The sequence below is a fragment of the Megalops cyprinoides genome, chromosome 15 (assembly GCF_013368585.1).
Source record: "Megalops cyprinoides isolate fMegCyp1 chromosome 15, fMegCyp1.pri, whole genome shotgun sequence".
Taxonomy (NCBI): Eukaryota; Metazoa; Chordata; class Actinopteri; order Elopiformes; family Megalopidae; genus Megalops; species Megalops cyprinoides.
Window position 1 is genome coordinate 3,690,634 of NC_050597.1, and position 20,186 is coordinate 3,710,819.

General features: G+C 40.0%; 1 protein-coding gene across 1 annotated transcript; it reads right to left on the reverse strand.

The window, feature by feature from the left end:
* Positions 1-1,953: 1,953 nt before the first annotated feature.
* On the reverse strand, positions 1,954-3,431 carry lbx1a (ladybird homeobox 1a). The gene is made up of 2 exons (XM_036547476.1): positions 3,107-3,431; positions 1,954-2,438 (listed from the first exon to the last, which is right to left on the reverse strand). Exons 1-2 carry the CDS (start codon positions 3,429-3,431, stop codon positions 1,954-1,956), a joined length of 810 nt encoding a protein of 269 aa, XP_036403369.1.
* Between the last annotated feature and the right edge of the window lie 16,755 nt (positions 3,432-20,186).

Here is a 20,186-nt window from a genome sequence, read left to right on the forward strand (position 1 = left end):
GATTAAACGTTTTATGACTTGCCTACTTAGCATTAAAAGTACTTGCGCTGCAAAAAGTCACGCTTTACAAAAATCACTGGACAAAAGTCAAACATAGTATTTCAGCCTCCCAAGAATGGGAGAAAGACAAATGCCGTACAAAAAAAGAGTCAGTTTCATTGTAATTCATGGACTTGCTCAAAGTGGTAAGCCTAAAAAGCCCATGAAAGAGACGACATTAATGGGCACAGATGCCCTCGTGAGCCGAGGGTCTAATGCATTATTGCTTTTGAAAAACTGAGTTAAACAGTTTAAAAAAAGGAAGGTTAACTCAATCCATCAAATTGTCTGAAAATTGTGAAGAAAATTCAAAAACCATATGGCCTCCAAACGTTTGTGTCCTTTTTGTGCAGCGGGATACGCTTGTCACTGTACTGGGAGCCGCGGGAGTTTGTGCACGCTCCATTGTCGCTTGTCACATCAGGGAAGACTGCTCATTTGTCCCCAGTTTTCACGCTTTACGCTAAAATTATGGCCTCGTCACTTTTCAAAAAAGGATTATACAGCCTGAGAGAAAGTGGCCGAAAACTCGCTTTTTGTGGCATCCTCCTCCTTTTCCCCTCTGTTCGCCAGATTTGTGTTTCTCACATAAATTTCTTTGAGAAGAGGAAACGCACGTTGCAGGGTCACGACGGCAGGGTACGCTTTTTAACAGTGAATAGGGAGAACGACGCTGCGCTTAAATAAAAGGGTTAAACTTGTTTCTGAGCTGGAGAAAAATAGCAGACATTTTAAAAATTTTAAAAATGCGAATGGGCCTGATTGCAAGGGTGACGTCTCCGGTCTTTTCTTTAAATTGCAGTTTCTTCTCGCGTTTCTTCTTTGAAAAGTGATTACTATTAAACCATAATAATGCAGGGCTTTTCATATATAGAAGAAGTCATTAAGATAAAATCATATACAATATTTTAATTCCACAATGTCACATTCCACGAAACACTCCAAATACTATAAGTAGTGTCAGGTGCTATACCAAATACTAAGATCATATATAAATATACGAAGTATAAGAAATACTGCGAAAACGCGACTTTTATTTCCACGTTATTTACATTACACGTTATACATTGTTTTAAATAGTGTCCTGATTTTTGAAAAGGCACTTACAGGCATACAAAACATAAGAAACGTATTAAAATGTCAAGGACTTATGTATTAAAAGAGGAATAAAGTCCTGTAATTCCGTCCCTCCCTGTGAAGTACAGGAATGGACAGTTTGCTGAAATCATTTGTTTTTTTTTTTTAGATAATTCCAAAAAAAAGTTTTTTTATTGTACATCATTTTATTAGACGTATCAGCTTGTCCTATATGAATTTTTGAATCATGCAACACTGTTAATACGTTTATCGGTCATTTTAAGTATTCACACAACCACACAGACAAGGAGTGCGTGTGTGTAGTTCACTGACGTTTGACTGGAGATTCAAAACAAGCAGCTATCTGAAACAAAAGTAAATTAATTTGAAATGAAGTAAAACATGCATTCTATGACATGCAAGAACGCGACGGAAAATTAATCCTCTATGAAAGTAACATAGGCCTAGGTGTGTGTGTGTGTGTGTGTGTGTGTGTGTGTGTGTGTGTGTGTGTGTGTGTGTGTGTGTGTATGACTGGGCGCGAGTTGGTTATAATCCTGATTTGTCACTTTTTATTCGTTTTCTGGAAGGATGCTGCTTATTGCTTTTACGAAAAATTACAGCGTTGTTTAAATAAATATATGATTATATTACCAATATAGATGTCGCTGCATATATACCGTTATACACCGTTCATGCTTTCCGTGAATACTTCTGTTTATATAAAAGTCACAATAAGTTCAATATATTTGGTGCACCAATGATACTAAAACAGCAGTAGTAATAATCTTTAGTATTGTAGATATTATAATCAGTCCAAAAAAAAAAAAGATCCAATCAGTCATCGACGTCAATTTCCACATCTTCGTCCTCCGAACACTCTTTGCTCGTTGTCCGGTCTGTAAAAGGGGATGACGGGGACATCTGCAGTCTGTTTGACGTTTCGTGCTCGTGGTTAGACAGTGCTGGCGACGCCGCTCTCGAATTTCCGAGTGTTCCGATGGCGCATTTTTCCAGCTCTGCTAGTTTGGACATTTTTTCGAAAGACACCGAACCAATCGCTTTGGCCGATTCCACATCCGCTTTCATTTCCTCCAAATCCCGCTTGAGTTTGGCCCGGCGGTTCTGAAACCAGGTGATAACTTGGGCGTTCGTTAGCCCCAGTTGCTGCGCGATTTGATCTCGGTCAGCAGGAGACAGATATTTCTGATATAGAAACCTTTTCTCTAGTTCGTAGATCTGATGGTTGGTGAACGCCGTCCTGGACTTCCTTCGCTTTTTAGGAGTATTCCGCTGCCCAAATAGTGTCATTCCGTCCCTTCCTGTGACGGTACATGAGACTGTCATTAGATTGGCTATATGATTACGGTCAAACATATCATCAATTACTTCTAATACGAAACAATTTATTTTTGCAGAGTTGCATTGCATAACTCGCAGACAGCGCGTGAGGACTGAAACAGTTATTTTAAAATGAGTTGAAATTCTTTTAAAACATGATTTACTCTAATGGCGACATGAGAGAAATCTGACACCATTCTCACTCTAATTTAATTTCGTGAAATTATTCAAAAAGTAAACATTTCATCTTTCTGTTCAGTTTCTTGCTACGTTTTTTTCTAGTTTTAGGGAGTTCACAGGCATTTTGCTTTTGCGATTCTTGATCTCTTGTTATTTATATAGTGAATAACGTTTTGATAAATGCGTTTTCTCCTTTTCCGAAAGATACAGTATGTGCATAATTTCATACCCCATAATAAACATTTTGCTCGGTGTGTAATTCATCACAGTATTCTAGTTTAGGAAAAACACATTTTATTGAAAGTAATAATAAAGCTGTCACAGCAAATGCTTTTTCCCCCTACAGCATGTTTTCTTGATGTATTGCCATTTTGTTTGCTTGGCCTAACATTCTAATGACTTACAGCTCTAGGAAGAATTAAGCTAATTAGTAATATGATGTGCCATCTTGGTGTGTTAGAAAACATACCTTCGGCCGCCTGGAGAACACTCACTTCCAGACCTTTGAACGTCTTGCTGGCTAATTCTTCCAGGGCGCAAAGAGGAGACGTCTGGGTGAGAAGAGCCCGATTGGGTAAAGGAAGACCGGACGGAGAGTGCTTTTCAGCGGACGAAATCAGGTGCGCCGTCCCACAAATTGAGTAACTTCGCCTAACTGAAGGTTTGCTGAGGATGTCCTCTATGCTGAACGGAGTGAGCGGTTTGTTGGAGTTCGCAGGCGGCGGAAGGTGATCAAGTGGGCTTCGTCTCCTCTCTTCAACCGAGGAACCCTTTGCGTTTTCTTTGGAGCTCATTCTTTCCCGTCGCTCGTCTTTAGGCTGACTTAGATATAATTGCAATAAACGTACACGAAAAAAAAAGAAAAATAACAGAGTAGGACGGAGCTGAAAATCCGTCAAATTACAGATACTCATCAAACACCATGGTAGGTATTTTCGTTGCAGGGTATGTAGATCTAAAAGTCGCGTTTAAAAGTCTCACTTTTCCAGTCCAGGGTTCTCCTTTAGCGCTGATTTGCACGCCAGGACGTGTAGCAATCCGGGAGTCTCTGATACTTCGGTGAAAATGGTGAGGCTCAGAGAGTCGCCGGCATTGACTATTACTAACAAGTTATTGTTGATTGGGAGGCAATCAATTATATCCAATGGCACTTTCACCCTCTCCGTTTTACCCCTCGCCTACGTTGCAGTCCAATGCAGGCTTTTGCAAGTAGGGAGCCCCATTAATTAGAAGGCATGGCCGGGAGGAGGAGCCCAGCTGGATTACACTGCTTTAAGATCTTGTCATTTTCTTTAAATTACTAGTTTGATGATATAAATATACGGCATTGAAATTGTTCTAGCGTGTTCAAATTTTATCTGCATCAAGCTATGCTTATAAAGACAGAACGATAAAGTATTATTGGCATATTATGCGCGGAATTTCAAATGAGTGTTGCTATGAATAATTTTTGGAAATAATCCAGAGCAACTCCTAATACATCATGTTAGTAATTTAGCATCCAATTACCTCGTCGCTTTAATTGCCTGTTTTCTTTGGTATAGCATTGCGCCTTTGGTTTGGATGAAACGTCCCTATGTTTTATAAAGGTGTTGTGGAGCCAGGCATTTTATCAATCTGGTAATACTTGAGGACAGGGAGAAAGAAGGAGAGAGGGAGAGAGAGGAGGCATTGTCCCCTTCACTTCAGCCTGATCTGCTGTGCCATAATTCAAGTGCAAAGGGCCACCTCACGCCGTCAGTTAGATATGTCATCTCCTTTCAGAACTCCCTGCGCGCGTGTCCTTGTGCGCTACTCTTTGTTCCGATTCTTTATGTTCAGTTTCCGATGTGCGCCGTATGTATGCGCGCCTGGGTGTTAGCGAGCAGCAAAACTGAGGGCTGCCAGCTTTCGCTGCGCAGTTTGTATGCTTTGACATTTCAAAATTTCATTGCAAAAACACAACACCCCCCCCCCCCCCCAAAAAAAAAAAAAAAACTAAATAAAATATATAAAAAAGTATTATATATATATATATATATATATATATATATATATATATATATATATATATATATATTTATATATATATATATATATATATATTTATATATATATATATATATATATTTATATATAATATAGTATATTTGCCGTTAGCAGTTTCGTTTCACGAAATTGTGCTTATCGTTTAGCCTAATGGATGTAGTACATGTGTCAAATATAATGCTGGCTACACGCAATGTAACATTCTAAGCAAATATGTGTCTCGCTATTTGGTACGTTATTTTAGTGTTTTCCAATGGTAGATTCTACATTATTGGCTTAATGATGTATTTTTCTAAAGATTAGCCTACTTAAACTGTAACTTTCAGATCACGTGTTTTAATACACAGGTCTGTCCAGATAACTGAAGGCCCATAGGCAGGCTACTTACAGGCTACGTGTGAGAAGCTGATCACCTATTCCCAGTGAAGTTTTCCTATGTAGTAATGCATATTTCCGTTAATACAGTGTTTATTACTATTATTACTATTAGTTTCAGAAATCCTGAGCTAGTCAATCGTTGTTACAGCAACTTGCCCTTAGCCCTGAGGTCTTGTTAGTGAAACTGATCTGTTTGAAACGCGTTGGGTTCAGGGCTACCTGCACATTATTATCTGGATGACGACGCTCATTGTCATTATTATTAGGCTATTATTATTATTGGTATTATTGGGTGTATTAGAAGCAGTTTTATCAATCGAATTATACTTTCTAATATTTTGGCTCATTTGATGACATAATGCAAATCTCTTGCTTATAAACTATAAATGTAGGCTAATTGTCTGTTTTTAAAAGTTGAGTAGTTCGATTACTTAAATGCTCCTATATGATGCACTCTGGCGGTCAGGTAGAGGATTCCCAAGACAAGCTTATTTGTTAATATTACTTATAATCAAAATTCATGTCCAGTGATATAATCGCTGTGTTGAAATGAATGGCTAATCATACTATTTAAAGGTGTGTGGAGCTATAGGGAGCGCTAGAGGCGCTATTGGAGATTACGACATCAAGAGATTCGCGTTTTTGAAATGAATGAGCACGTGGCGCGAAGTTCACCTTTCCCAGCACGTGCTGCCAGGATGGGACTGGAACTGACGTCGCGCATGTTGTGTGTCCCTTGTGTAATGCTACAGTCACCCGATTGAGTAATTGAAAGAAGCAGACAAGCAAAGCTGCAAAGTAGCATGAAAATAGCCTACTTTTTTTTTCAAGATTTCCAACTGGTTAATCATCGAAAGGAAAACATGAAGACCCTACGCTGTACTGTATGAGGTACATGTTTTGGAGAGGGTATTCTCATTTAACCCTGAGTTGCTATCTGAATGTGTAATTTAAATTACCGACTACTTTATCAAAAATGGGCGTGTTTTTGAAGTGGATCGGTATGAAGAGAGTAAAAGTAGAACTGTGTTGATAGAACAGCTATGACGTCCTTAAAGGTTGCATAGCAAGGTAGAGCATTTGATAACGGCATCATATTGAGCTTTATAGCTAGGGGGTGCCACGACACTGTGGTGATTTCAGGATAGTGCGGGGATTCCGCTGCTTCTGTAAAATGAAAGTTGTGAGATTGATAATTTTTGGAAGCAGGTTAATATCGTATCATTTGCGGACGTGGTGTAGGTCACTCTGTGGGGATAGGCCTGCAATTTGAAAACTACACATGGTTCAAAAATTGGCTTTTTTAAGAAACATTTTGCCTTCACTGATTTTCAGTTGTCTGAATGATTTCACTCGAAATGGCACGGAAAATGTGGCAAACCTCAAAGATTATTTGAAGATTATACATTTGAAAGGTTAAACTGAACTGGATTTGCGCTTTGTATTGCCCTCTTGATCAAAGTTATGCGATATTTCATACCTTTATACTATTACTAACATTAGCCGAGCATTAATCTTACTTCTAAAAATTCATGGAGGACAGCTTTATTTCGAGTTTTATTCGTTTATTGCAGGAGTGTGAGATCTGAGTTCACAGTTCATGTTTTTTTCTTTTCCTCAAAGTTTGCTTTTTCGTTAGGCCTAAATACTTCTTTTTTTCAGTCTTCCTTACCAAATCTGTTGTGCGTTTGGGAGATCCTCAAATGTTTTATCTTTCATGTTGACCACCATATTATACAATGTTGGCAAGAAACTTTATAAAATATCACTCATTTAAAGTTGGAATCAGAGCAGCTGCGTAATCCAAGGGAAATCGTGTTAATGAATATATCTTTGTATCTCTTTCATAAAGTCGTTTGTTGCAAGAGTTGTTCTGTTGTTAATCAAATTAACATAATTTACCCTCGTATCAAATAAACTGTTAATGGTAAGTGGAATTCAGCGTGGTATTGAAAATACTGCATACCTATTTATCAAAATATTAAATTACAATAGTAGGCTATTTGGCAGGTGATTAATACATTATTATTATTATTATTATTATTATTATTATTATTATTATTGTTGTTGTTGTTGAAAGGATACGTATACTGTATAATATGAATAAGCCTACGTTAGGTCGCCATTCCACAACTAATTTAATTGCATTTAAGTATTTTGGTCAGAAGTCTGAGATAGACGCCGTTTTGGTCCTCGGAGACCTTTTTGTGATAGTACAATAAGTAATTCAAATACTTGGTGTAATGTGTATTTATTCGTCCACAACAATTGTTGTAAAACGTTCTAATCACGCATTAAAATTTGTAGCGTTTTATTTCCATGCAGAAGTAAGAGACTGTAATGAGCATGCGTGGCACCTTACCATTTACAAAAACACAATTCGCAAGAATTCCACGAATCGTGTGTACGGGATGTATGAAGAAATCTCCGTGATGTTACATTACATCACATGCATTTAGACGCTCTTATCCAGAGGGTCTCCCAGCACAATACAACATAAGTGTATCCATTCCATTTAAACGAACAACAGTGTCGGACCTGTGAGTGTTGCTGTGATGTTTTATTGTCTTCATGACTTCTTATTAACCCGCAGTTTTGTGTTCGATTAAAGTTTTGTTTCAGTTTAATGTATTTGAGATGCATAGGGTTTGCAAAACAAATAATGCTTTGTTGTTATATATACAAGCTAATAATAAAGAGCACTCTAAAATAGTTAAATGATCCTTAAATAAAATAAAATGATTTGTCATGATTTCTTCATATAAGTGCATGCATTCATATGGAAAGTGTAATAATAGTGTAATAACAGTTGGGATTAAGTGCTTACCTGAGTAGAGAGGGAAATATCAGCACTACCGTGCATAAGATAAATCTATAAATAATTTCGTAAGTACCCTGGCTGATAATTGAAACGAAAGGTTGACTCTCAATGACAAACTTTCCAGAATTTAGTTGTGTTGTACAGTAATACAATACAAAACCTCAGTAAACAACTCAAAAAAGCTAAAATGTTTTATAAAGGTACTACATTAACACCACCATATATATAACAAATAAATGTAATAATACTTTCATTTTTCATTTCACCTGCATGTATATGCAAGTACACACACACATTCATGCATGTGAGACTGGGGAAAGGGTAAGTCTGTGAATTCTACCCTGGGAATGGGTTTCTGGACTGGGTTTCTGCGGGTATCTGATATGCGGTCTGGGCCTGGCACTTGCGTAACTGTGGGCTAATGCTAGACAGAGCTGTGAAGTTACGTCGTCATGAGTGACCCATCGGCGGAGAGTGACAGTGTGTCTGTTCCGCGGCCCTGGCGGGGCCTGTGTCTCTGACGGACTGCTTGGATGCGCAGCGAGAGGCAGTTCTATCCGGCTGCGTGACTGACAGCTTTGTGTTATTCAGTTTCACTCTATATCTGCAGGAGTGATTGACAGATGGGCGGCTGAGGGGATCTGTGGGCCTTCAGAGCGGCGCTGGTGTGGGACCGCAGCGTATCAGATGCGCAGCTTTGAGTCTGAGTTACAGAGTGAGGACAAGGCTGGGCTGGCACGCCCACAGCTGGGGCTATCTGGTTGCCCTCGTGTCCTGGCTTTCTCTCTGTGGGCTGGCAGAGATTGCAGAAAGATTTCTCACAGAAGTCAAATGCTATGCATTTTTCTGCTTGTGTGAAATACTGAGGGACTTTATAACATCTGTTTCATGCCTGCAGTTGTAATGAAATACAGTTGAAAAGTGCTTTAATTAGTTCGGGACAAAACACAAGCATGATTCAATTGCTTTATACTTATTGTGTGATGGTTACGTTGAAAGCTGACACAATTACACAGGTAATTGGCAAAACACATTGGCAAAACAATGACCAGATATGAGATCTCTGCTACAATTCTTTTAATATGACCATGACAAGAGTTAAAAAATAAATATCATACATGCAAGTAGAATAAACCTCATATGTGACACCAAAATTCATGCCTGCAGATTAAAGATTACTACATCTGAATTTAAGATTATGTTCTGTATCCATCTGCTGTTGGCGACATTTTGCTAATTTATGGACCATGTATCAGACCTTTCCTGGTGGGACGGACGGTAGAAAATGGGCTAAGGTCTTGCCCACCCACTAGGTGGCAGTGGCCTAATCCGACACACAGATGTTTGTAATTATGGAATTAATGCTGCCCCCAATGACCGGCATGAGAATCTGAGCTGGCTTATGTGTGTCCATATGAGAGAGAGGATCGATTTACACAGACACAATAACTAAATACCTCACAGAGGCAAGTGCTTTTCTTCTCACACTTTTCATTTTGGGACTTCAGCTCTTTGTGGGGGGGGGGGGTTGAGGTTTGGCTAACTGCACAGTTAAGAGAAACACAGACTGCAGCATTACAAGGCGGGGGATGGATTTTGAGGTGAACGCAGCCATGTCAGTTTTAAAAAAATTCAGAAGCACAGTGAGTCAATATGAGCTGATAAACTCATTATGGTAACTCCCTGTCCCCCTGTACCTGTATTCTACATAAGTCCTTCCCTTGCCCCAAGAAGCAAACACATGATTCATCTATTGGACTTGCCATCATCTTCCACAAAGCACTGCACTGTTTCACACCTACAAATTGTGCCATTTTGGATTGCCTTCCTATGATTATCTCAGAGGGAAATGTTGCTTTCTATCATATTAATGTGTTCACAGAAAAAAAACCCACTTAATTTAACTGTCAGGATATGGCCTTGGACCAAACTTAAATTAACTTGCCTCTCAGTTAGACTGTTTTAAAGCTGAAACAGATAAAAATCATTTTCCAAGTACAGAAACAATAATAAACATCCAAATTCGTAAACAGAAGTGAGAAAATTGCTAAAATCAATCTGAATAAGTTATTGTTCACATGGTGTTCATTTGTTCATGTAAGTGCTGAAGAAAGTAACTCTCTTAAAACTGTAAGTCAAAGTTAAGGCAGGACTTCATAAAGATTGATGTTTTTGTTTTTAGACTGTAGATCAAGTTGTGAACAGTTCCTCAACATCCTGTCAGTTCATTTTCGTTAGGGAGTCAGAAGAAGGTAAGTTTTACAAGATCACTACTTATGAAGCAAGTTGTGTCAGTGGCACTAAGACATGATGAATGAATGCTCTATTTATAGACATTATGCATTAAGTGATTCTGCATTCTCTGTATTTGAACTGAGTGCAAATCAACTCTTTATTTTCATATGCTGAAGGTGAGAATGTCATTATAGTAACAACCTCAAAGCTGTAAACGTAGTTATACTCATAATTTCATAAAAGTGGTAAGAGGCATGTACTGACCCATGTATTAAATCTTTGTAATTATCTATCATTTGTAATTCTATCATTTACACATTGGCTGAAATTAAATCAAAACATTTACTCACATGCTAACCATCCAGCTTATAAGTTCTTTTTACATACAAAAGGACTGTTGGCTCAGTGAAATATTGACCCACGATTTGAATGAATAATAGTATGTGCAGTATTTTTTACATTGTGTTTAGGACCAGAATGGCATGGAGACAAGGTGTTTGCTAAAGATGCAAGGTTACAGTAGGCTAAAAGAGATCGGTCATGCTTTATTATAGGGCTGAATACATAATGTACTGCACCCTACATTAAAAAAGATTAATTGCACTGTTCACTGTAAATCTATTGAATTTGAAAATATGATGTACTTACCGTTGGGAGTAACAATTATAACTGTTGCTATCACTGCATGTAGTTCCACTATTTCATACTACAGCATGAACTTATAACGGCCTTCCTTTGCTCTCTTTCATTATCTCTGATCATCCAAATTAGATGTCCTCTGATGCTCTACATGGCAGGGAATTAATGAACTGTCTATTATTTAAATGTATGCATAAGCGGCATGCATAAGATAAAGCTCTTTCTGTCTTTTTAAAAACTTCAGTTGAACACACCAGTGTAATTGTGTCATGCTGAAACTCTTGCAGTCTTTTGGGTCCCGTGCTGTTGATAACGGAACATGACCTTGTCTTTCGCACCTGTAAATAACACCTGGAAACATCAACAAACAGACCTGAACTGACCATCAGCTGCTGCCTCATGAGTGTGAAATTTCCAGTTTCTCTCATATCAAATGCATTACTGGGAGAAAAGGCATCTCTTAATTGCTGGGTATGTCTGTCTGCTGAAACAAAATCTGTTTATCTGTAACACTGCCTTATGCAATAGATCACAGAACGCAGCTGAGCACAGTAACATCTATTGATTTTTCATTTAATCTTGCAATATATAAATGTATATCTGCTCACAAAGGATGCACCGTTCTGGCATGCTGAAGTGGTTGAATTACTGCACTGGTTAGGAGTTAAGGAGTTCTCTGTCAAGATTGGGTTTTATTTTTACTGGTGGAGAGCTAAAAAGGCGAACCACAGCTGAGACTGAATTTATGTGACAAAACCCTAACAATTTTTATTTCTTACAAGATATTGTCTTATTAATTTAAGTAGCCAACAAGCTTGAGGTCTTGTCTTGTAACAAAAAAAAAAGACATTTGGAGATGCATTACTCAAATTACAGACCGAGCAAACTGGCTTTACACTGAACAATAGTGTCATGGTTCCATCTTGGAAATTCCAAGGGTTTGCAAATTCAACATGGTACATGTTGTACTTTTTTTTTTATCAACAGTAAAATTCTGAGTTGTCTATGGCTGGATTAATCCTGAGGGAAGCTGCATGGACTCTGAGTGCATAAATTAACTGGCATTAGTATGTGACTCAGAGACCTGAGCGAGTTTAGAGCACGAAACAGGGCTTCCTACAGATATCTGTTCAAACATGTAGACCGATGAAAAGACATCCCTGTTGAGATCCGTGCTTCTGCTAAATACAGAGGCGATGAATTTTTCAGTAACGCAACAACTCACCACAAACACTACGTACTTCTGATATGTTAGTCAGATTGTGGGTGGGCGCTTTGCATGCTGACCCTTGTGATCACAGGAGATCATGTGATGGAGGCAGGTAAGATAAACTTGCGTAAGGTCTCACTGCATACCTACAGTGTTCTTACCACCCTTTGGCCAAATGCAAGACCAAACTGGGAAATGAAGAAAAACACTTACGAATAAAATTTTAGTTAGAGGTGTTTTACAATTAGGTTGAATGGAGGTCAAGGTGCGCAGACCATTAGACACATGCAAAGAAATTAAAACGTTTAAAAGATAGTAACCGCAGAAGCTGCCTGGAAATTATGGAAATTATCAAATAGGTAATTGGTTCAACAGAAACATACAGGAAGTGATTCAGTGTATTTTAAATCATGAGGAAAGGACGCTTTGGGAAGGGTTAGCGCAGGCAATCTTCTGTCACTGTGCCAGACTCATTAAATGTCAGGCAGATACCACATGTTAAAATTAGACTCAGCTGACCCCGTGCGGATCCATATTCTCACCGTTAATTTTCAGCTTGGTTCAATGCAGTCCCAGAAACGAGCCCTGTCAAGCTTCAACACGTGCTGGCACATTTTGCATTGCTGGAAACACTGATGATCAGAATGAAATGTGATGGACGGAGTCTCGATTTCAACAGTGAATGAAAACAATCGTGTGCTGCTCATGTTTTCACAGCGTATGATGTTTACGCGGGTTTCCGGGGTTCAGCTTGTGCCGCTGCTGTTTAGGACAAGTCAGCGATGACACGAGACTTCCTGTCAGATGACACCTTCACTGTCAGAGGTGAAAACGGTCAGAACAGTGACTAATGTGAAGGGTTTGAGAAGAGGGGAAAAGTCCTTCAAACATTCTAATTAGCCCCGGCCCTTTAAAAGGATTAATCGATGAGCCTCCTCTTTTTCGTGGCTCAGGGGGAGGATGTCCCGAGTAATGGGGAATAACCTGCCGTTTGAGGTGGTCTCAGGACACTTTTCGCCCGCTGTCAGGGAGCGCGCTCATCACCTGAGTGTCTGCAGAACAGTGGTTAATCCCTCAGCCCACTCTAAAGGGGAACTCTCGCTGTCTGAGATTAATGGACTGACCCCAAGTGTCAGTGTCTATTTGCAAACCTGCACATCTCTCTCTCTCCCCCTCTATCTCACTCTCTCTCTCTCTCTCACTCTCTCTCAGACGTGAAATTTTCAGGTACACCTCCTCTACCTCAAGAGCATGGTGTCAGAATGACACAGCAGATGTGTTACCAGCAGAATATCAAATATCTGCAGTGACGACCCAGGTGCATGGAGTGCGGGCTAATCTTGTAAGATGTTTGATGAGTGCTTTTTACCTGTGTGACTCCGTGTCAGTGATTTATGTGTAGGAAGAATGCAGAATAGTCTTTGATTACAGTAAACATGGTCTGAATTGTATAAAAGGTTTGTGACGTACAGTAGCCAGCAGGTGGGGGATTGATTGTATCGGCCAGTATTTGGATATCAGTTTGCCAGCCCAGAATGCTGTGTTATTTGTGATTACATTATATTACATTATTGTTATTTGGCAAATGTTCTTATCCACTTATCCAGAGTTGCTTATAGGCTACAATTTTTACATTATCCATTTATACAGCTGGATATTTACTGAGGCAGTTCTGGGTTAAGTACCTTGCCCAATGGTACAACAGCAGTGTCCCAGTGGGGAATCGAACCAGCAGCCTTTTGGTTACGAGCCTTGCTCCTTACCACCGTGCTACACTCTGCCCAGTACACAAGAGAGGCAGAAATGTTCCATACCTCCCTTCTGCTATATTGTGCAAATCCAAAGCCGTTTAAGGCAGAGCAGGTCACCGTTCACTTTCTCTTCTGTACACTCCCACCTTTTCACGGGCAATCCGTCAGTCCGCCGCACACTTCACCCCCGATGTGTTCATTCATAACGAGCAAATTCAGTTTTGCCTCGCTGCGTCCCCATCCCAGAACCCTTTGAGCATTAGTAATGAGCATTAGAATCACTGCTGCTTGCAAGCCCTGCGTCTGAAGCCTCACGCCGAAAGCGTGACTCGATTGGTTAACTCCTCAGAATGGCGGGGCTGAATAATTCAGAGTTTGCAGAGTGAACCCTGGTTGTCACCCAGCCACTGTCACTTGCTTTCAATTAGCTGGTTTGTCCTCTTGCCGGGAGCCGGTGGAAAAAAAGAAAAAGGAAAAAAAAAAAAGAAAAACGTCAGCCGATGAAAGATTCAGGAAGATGTACAATTCAGTGGCCTGACGCATTGAGCAGATGTTACTGCCTATTGAGCTGTTAATTTAACGGGAGTTTATTGAATAGTAATTAGAGGCACTCACTTACCATACAAGAGAGCAGCCAGCCTGGCTCTGCAGTCTGCCAGCAATGTGCTTCCTCCTCTCTTTTTACAGAGAGAGAAAGACACGATAAACCAGGGGGAATCGAGTAAACGGGGAAAAGATTTGGCCTGAAAATACTGTTTGATTTTACTGTAGAATGGATTTAACAATGTGGGGTAAAGTACTGCTGTTCTATCCCTTTTTCAGTCCATTTGTTTTTAAGATGCAGACCAGACACTGTGGAGGACATTCAGCCAGAAATCCTGAAATAATCAGACGAGAACACAGTGACTTTTCACTTTTATTTATATTTGTTGACTAGATCATGACAGTGCGGTTAATATTTTCTGGGAAAACAAATGTTTTATTTGGAGTAACTGTTAGCTGAGTGGAAGCAAAAACCTTTTTTAGTCTAAACCAACATGATTTTTTCGCTGCGTGGCCTTAAGCAATTTTGACAGAACATAGCTGACTTTTTTTCAGGGAATATTCTGTGATTTATTCACTTATTTTTAAGGACAATGATTTAACAAATTAAATTAAAAAAAATGTTTTTAGGGATAAAATACCTGAATGCTCGGTTATGAAACACACTCAGTTGTACAACACAAGAAATCCCTGTACTGCTTGTGGCCATTGGTAGATTATTAGTCGGCTGTCCAGGGGGTTGATATGAAGCACCTGGTCTCCCAAATCAGAGGAATATGGACACTGCCACTTCAATAGGCTGAAATCTGCACCCACATATGCTGCCTTTGTGATGGAAATGAGCTGTGATGTCACCGGCCCTTTCTCATTCAACGCGCTCCTCGGACCCCCACCGCAGGTCTGAGGTCAAGTGGGAAGTGCAGTGGCCCCGCCCCTTCTCCCACACCCACCCTCTGATGGGCTGCTGTGGAGGAAGCATGAATTAGCCCCATCAATGCGGGGTTAAGGCTGAGCACACACGATGCTGACCCCCCTGTGTATTCTTAGTTTGATGTCTTTATTAAACCAAAGGGTCATGAATAAGAAGCAGACAAATCAGGGCCCTGCCATTTGACACGAGCTTTGAAATCTCAGACTGACAGAGTGGCCATGCTTGTGACAATTCATCTGCTTTTTTTTTTTTTTTAAAAATGATAGTTTGAAAACTGGGAAATGTTACATCAATTATATCATTGATTTGATGTAAGTATTTAGATATTTGTAACTCATATTTAGATATATTGATCAATAGACTGATAGAGGAATAGATAGACTGAGGGAAAAGTGAGCAGACGGACTGACAGTCAGACGGACATATTGATTAATTGATTCAGTAAAGTAAGCTTAGTTTCAGTTGTACTATTGTTCATATTTGTATTGTGGCTTTTACCAGATCTTTTAGAGCTGAAACAGACTTGCTCATTGACCTTTTCTTTTTTTTATTTGAAGTATTGACCACTAAAAGCACAATTCCAGTTTGTGTACGCTACCAAGTGTGTGTGTGTGTGTGTGTGTGTGTGTGTGTGTGACACAGTTCCATAGGATGAAGTATTAAGAGCTTTTTAAAATTTAAATAAACACATTTATTCATATAAATGTATTCATAAATGATTACTGTCAACAAACATATTGTTTACGAGATCCAGTGATATCAGCATTTGCAATGTGCAGTTGATTTTTTTGGTGAATGTTTTATACAAGTGGCAAGAAGATGCAATGTATGATTGCTTTTGTGTCTGGTTGCCCTGACAATGAGCATATCGTAAAAAAAAAATGTAAAAGGAATTCAGCAGCAAATTTAAAGTATTAAGTATTTAAAGAAATAAAGTTCAAAATAAGGGTTGAAACCATCCACTGTGGTGTGTTTTTCCAGTTTGATAAATGTGTTTTCTGACACGATACTGAGGGTATTGAGTCTCAAAGAGCACTACAAGAATGTCTGTATTCAAAGCACGATCAAAAATGTCACGTTTTGGCCGATACTGTTTGTGGCTTGAAGGTGTTTCCTCCACAATGCACTGCCACTCCCCCAGAACAGCATTAAAATGCAATATCAAACACAGCAGCAACTGCACTACACTTAAACTCATTTAATGCCAGAAAACCGCTCTCTCCTCTTGAATCAATTTGGAAATAACAGAAAACCTGGGGCAAAAAAGAGAGAGAAAAGGTTGCAACCTTTAACCCTGAAATAATTGAAATGAAAGGTCAGTGCTTACTGATGCAGCAGGTACCTGGCCAGTTATTCAATGCCATTTCATTTGTGTCGCCGTTCCTCTCTTCTCCTGTGCTTTGTGTTATAAGGACAACAGACCATTGCAGTTAGTACATTGTTTTATTTTGGTACCAATTTCAAATGTTTCTGAAAGAATGTAAAATTGTGTGTGTGTGTGTGTGTGTCTGTCTGTCTGTCTGTATGTATGAGGGGCTTCCCTTCACAAAGTTTTTTCAGACAGTTACTGTACTGCAAACATGTGCTTTTCTGTGTGTGCATGCGTGTGATATTTCAAAATAAGTAAATAATAAATGTGCATGTAAGTCTGTGTGCAGCCCCAGTGTCTGAAAGGGTCTTGCCTCTGTGGCATTATATCTGACACTTTACTCTGCTGCCCCCTGGTGGTGAGTTTAAAAACATTTAAACGTTTCGGTCCATACTATGATTCAGTTTGACTGTCTGTGGTTGTTGCCCTTGTTTGGTGAATATCTGTAGGAATTCATGCCGATGAATTATATGGCAAAATTAGCTTAATTATATCAACAATCAAATGACCCCTTACATAGAATTAATTGGTACATTATCAAATTGTGGTGGCAGACAAAAGGTAGTGATAGATTAATTTAAATTCATCTGCTTCATGTGTTTTCTCTCTTATTTATTCCCATGAAGCTTGACTTCCCCTTCATGCTGTATACATCAAGTACAAATCAGGTCCATGGTTCAGTTGATGTTACACCTCAACCAGGCCCAGCGCAATGGGGGTGCTTTGGGGTGACGGACCTCGGTGCACCCCCAGTTGTCTCCTTATATCCCGATGTCTACATAATATTTATGACTTTTTTGCCTTTTTCACCACTGATGTTTTTACACAGGCACACAGTTCCAAAGTAGCTTCTGTTTTTGAGTATTTCTGCTGAACTGATGGCCAGTAGTCTGCACTGAGAATCACAACAGAATATTCAGGGTTGGGTTTAGAAGGCACTGAGTTATTGTGGCAGAGATAAGGTTGCTGGGTTTTCTTTAAATTGATGAAACTACTCTTTATTACATTGTGGGATAGAAACATGCCCCTAAATGATAGGTCTCCTTTCCTATCCTCCTCCCTTCCTCTGTCTCTCTAACAAATCACTGAAAAGCACAACATTTCCTCCGCTGAAAGTGAAGAGGCCCCTGAGCTGTGAAGCTGCACCCATCCGAATAGAAGTCTCCTCTCTGCTGTTAAAGCCAAAATGAGTATAACAGGTGCACTGGGTCGTCACTGCAAGCCCGGTTTAGGGGGGTGGGCTGCCACACGTCCCTTTCTGATGGAGCCTAGGCAAGAAATCACCCCCATTCAGCCAAGGACACAAATACACACTCTCTATATAAATATCTCTGCTTCTCTGGATAGCCTCAAGATTTATTCTACTGCCAAGCCAGCAGAAAATTGACTTGCTTCATGGAGGGAGGCTATTGACACACCACCATGACGAGTGTTTAGAGAGAGAGAGAGAGAGAGAGAGAGAAGGGGAGAGAGATGGCGGGAGTGAAGGAGGGGGAGAGAGGGGAAATTGAGAGGTGACGAGAGAGGGAGGGAAAAGAAAAGACAGAGAGAGAAGGGAAAAGACAGAAGGAGGGAAAGGGGGGAGAGAGACATGGAGGGAGAGAAAGGGAGAAGGGGAGAGCAAGTGAGAATGCAGCTCTCCTCTGTTATACACTAATGTAATCAGCAGTGTGGGAAATGACTGTGAGTAAAATGGCAGAGCTGACATTTATATAAGAGGATATTGATAGCAAAAGCCGAGACAGTCACTGTCCTCCCTACCATTTCCCTAGATTGATAAAGAAGCACAGTCAGCCTGAGATATCATTATTTTTTCCCCTTTCAGAGAAAAGCCGTAGCCTGGAGGGATTGCCAGCATTGTGACGTACAGATAGGTAACTGATAAATAGATTTTGATCTTCCCGCATGAAAGAAGCACCAAACGAACAGTCAGGGTGTCTGTCTGGCAAACTACTGACAAATCATAGGACCTCCATTTCAGGAGCAGGGCGACAGATGAGACTGCATTGTTATATTGTATGCTGAATGGTTTATGCTAGTCTGTGGCAGCAGGCTGTTTAAAAAGGGAGACTGAAAGGGATCTTTTTCAGAAGAGGAATAGGGGATAATAAGGAGAGGGAACGATGGTGATGCGGGCAGGAATATGTGCTTTTATCAGCAGCAGGGTCATGCAGAGTTAGTGGCAACGGAGGAGGACTTTAGCCTCAGTGAAGCTCCAGGCTCGTGTCAGCCTCAGATGGACACCCTGGGTGATCATCTGACGTGGGAATTCACAAGTACCACGCATCCACTGAGTCAGTGGAGAATTTAGGCAGGCTGTAGGACTCGCGCGTGCTTCAAACATAATTTCATTTTGCAGTTTGTAAAACGGCAATAAATGAGCAAGATGGTAATCATATTGTCTCAGTATAAATGCTGTTTGTAAAAGATGCTGCATGAGTCTATGTGGACTTTGGGGTTTCTTTCTTTTAAGTTAATATACAGAATGAGCGGACCTGCTGCTCTGTTGTGCCCTGAAAGTGGATCAAACGCTCGTGGGCTCAGCAGCAGAACATTCTGTCATGAATAAAAAAGTTGGAAATACTTTTAAAAACCGTTTGTTCTTGATGCACACAGAGTACTTAAAGCACAGTGTCTGTGTTTGTGCCTGACGTGATCTCGGGCATTTTTCAGTAGTCAATGGATCAGCCAATCACGAAGCGGCGTTCAAAGGCAGGGTCTGAAAAGAAAAACCTTCCTGTGATGTCACTGCATCAGTATTTAACTGCAATATGACCCATACTGTTTTTTTTTGTTTTTTTTTTTTTTTTAACCAAAAGGGTACCTTAAGATACTATGTAGAAAACATATTTCTTACCATTATATTTATGTTTTAGAAGGTATCTTTGCCTTTTTAAAAATATCTGTCCAGGGATCGGATTTTTATTAATGGACCATATTTACATTTAACATTTCCTCTTTTATTTTTCTGAAAAACACTGTCCGACATATGCTTTGCAGCTCGTCCCTTCAGCCGGCCTCAGATTTCCCCGCAGAACCAGTCTGTGCGTGGCGGCAGGAATGGCACCCGGACCTGACCTTTCCCTCCGTCTATTGTAATTCAATCAGGGCTGGAGGCCTGACACCCTAACCCAGCACGGCAGCAAACGTGCCGTATAGCTCTGAAACACAAATACACCTCTAACAGGCGTGACCGCACCCAGCTCATATCCTGCAGCCGATTTCTCTCGTACAGATAATGCAGATTTATTGCCCTCATTTCAAAATGTTTGTGTAAATAATTTTCATGGGCCAGATGCCTGACATGTTACATTAACAAAATGAATGACCTTCTGTCAGCGAGAGGAGCTGGTGTCCAGGATAGCACTTTCACCAGTCTGCTCAAAACAACACTGCACCTCACTGGGTCCAGCAGAGGAGAAGGAACCGTCAGTACGCATATCAACACAGTCACTGGCACAGTTACAGTCACAGTTACTGGCGTGCAGTCTTATGACAGATTCAGGAAACGGACAAACAGTACTATAATTATTAGCTGCATACTTAGATGTGTAGAGTACCCTCGCAGTGTAATTTTAGAGATTAATAGTTTGTAGGGAACATTTCAGCATTTTCACTTAATTCTTCTTGCTAATGCTCGTGGA

Excerpts from the sequence above, each read along its gene's own strand:
- lbx1a (XM_036547476.1), bottom strand. The coding sequence starts at position 3,431 with ATGAGCTCCAAAGAAAACGCAAAGGGTTCCTCGGTTGAAGAGAGGAGA. Across the intron at positions 2,439-3,106 it reads TGTTCTCCAGGCGGCCGAAG|GAAGGGACGGAATGACACTA; the intron begins GTATGTTTTCTA and ends GTACCGTCACAG.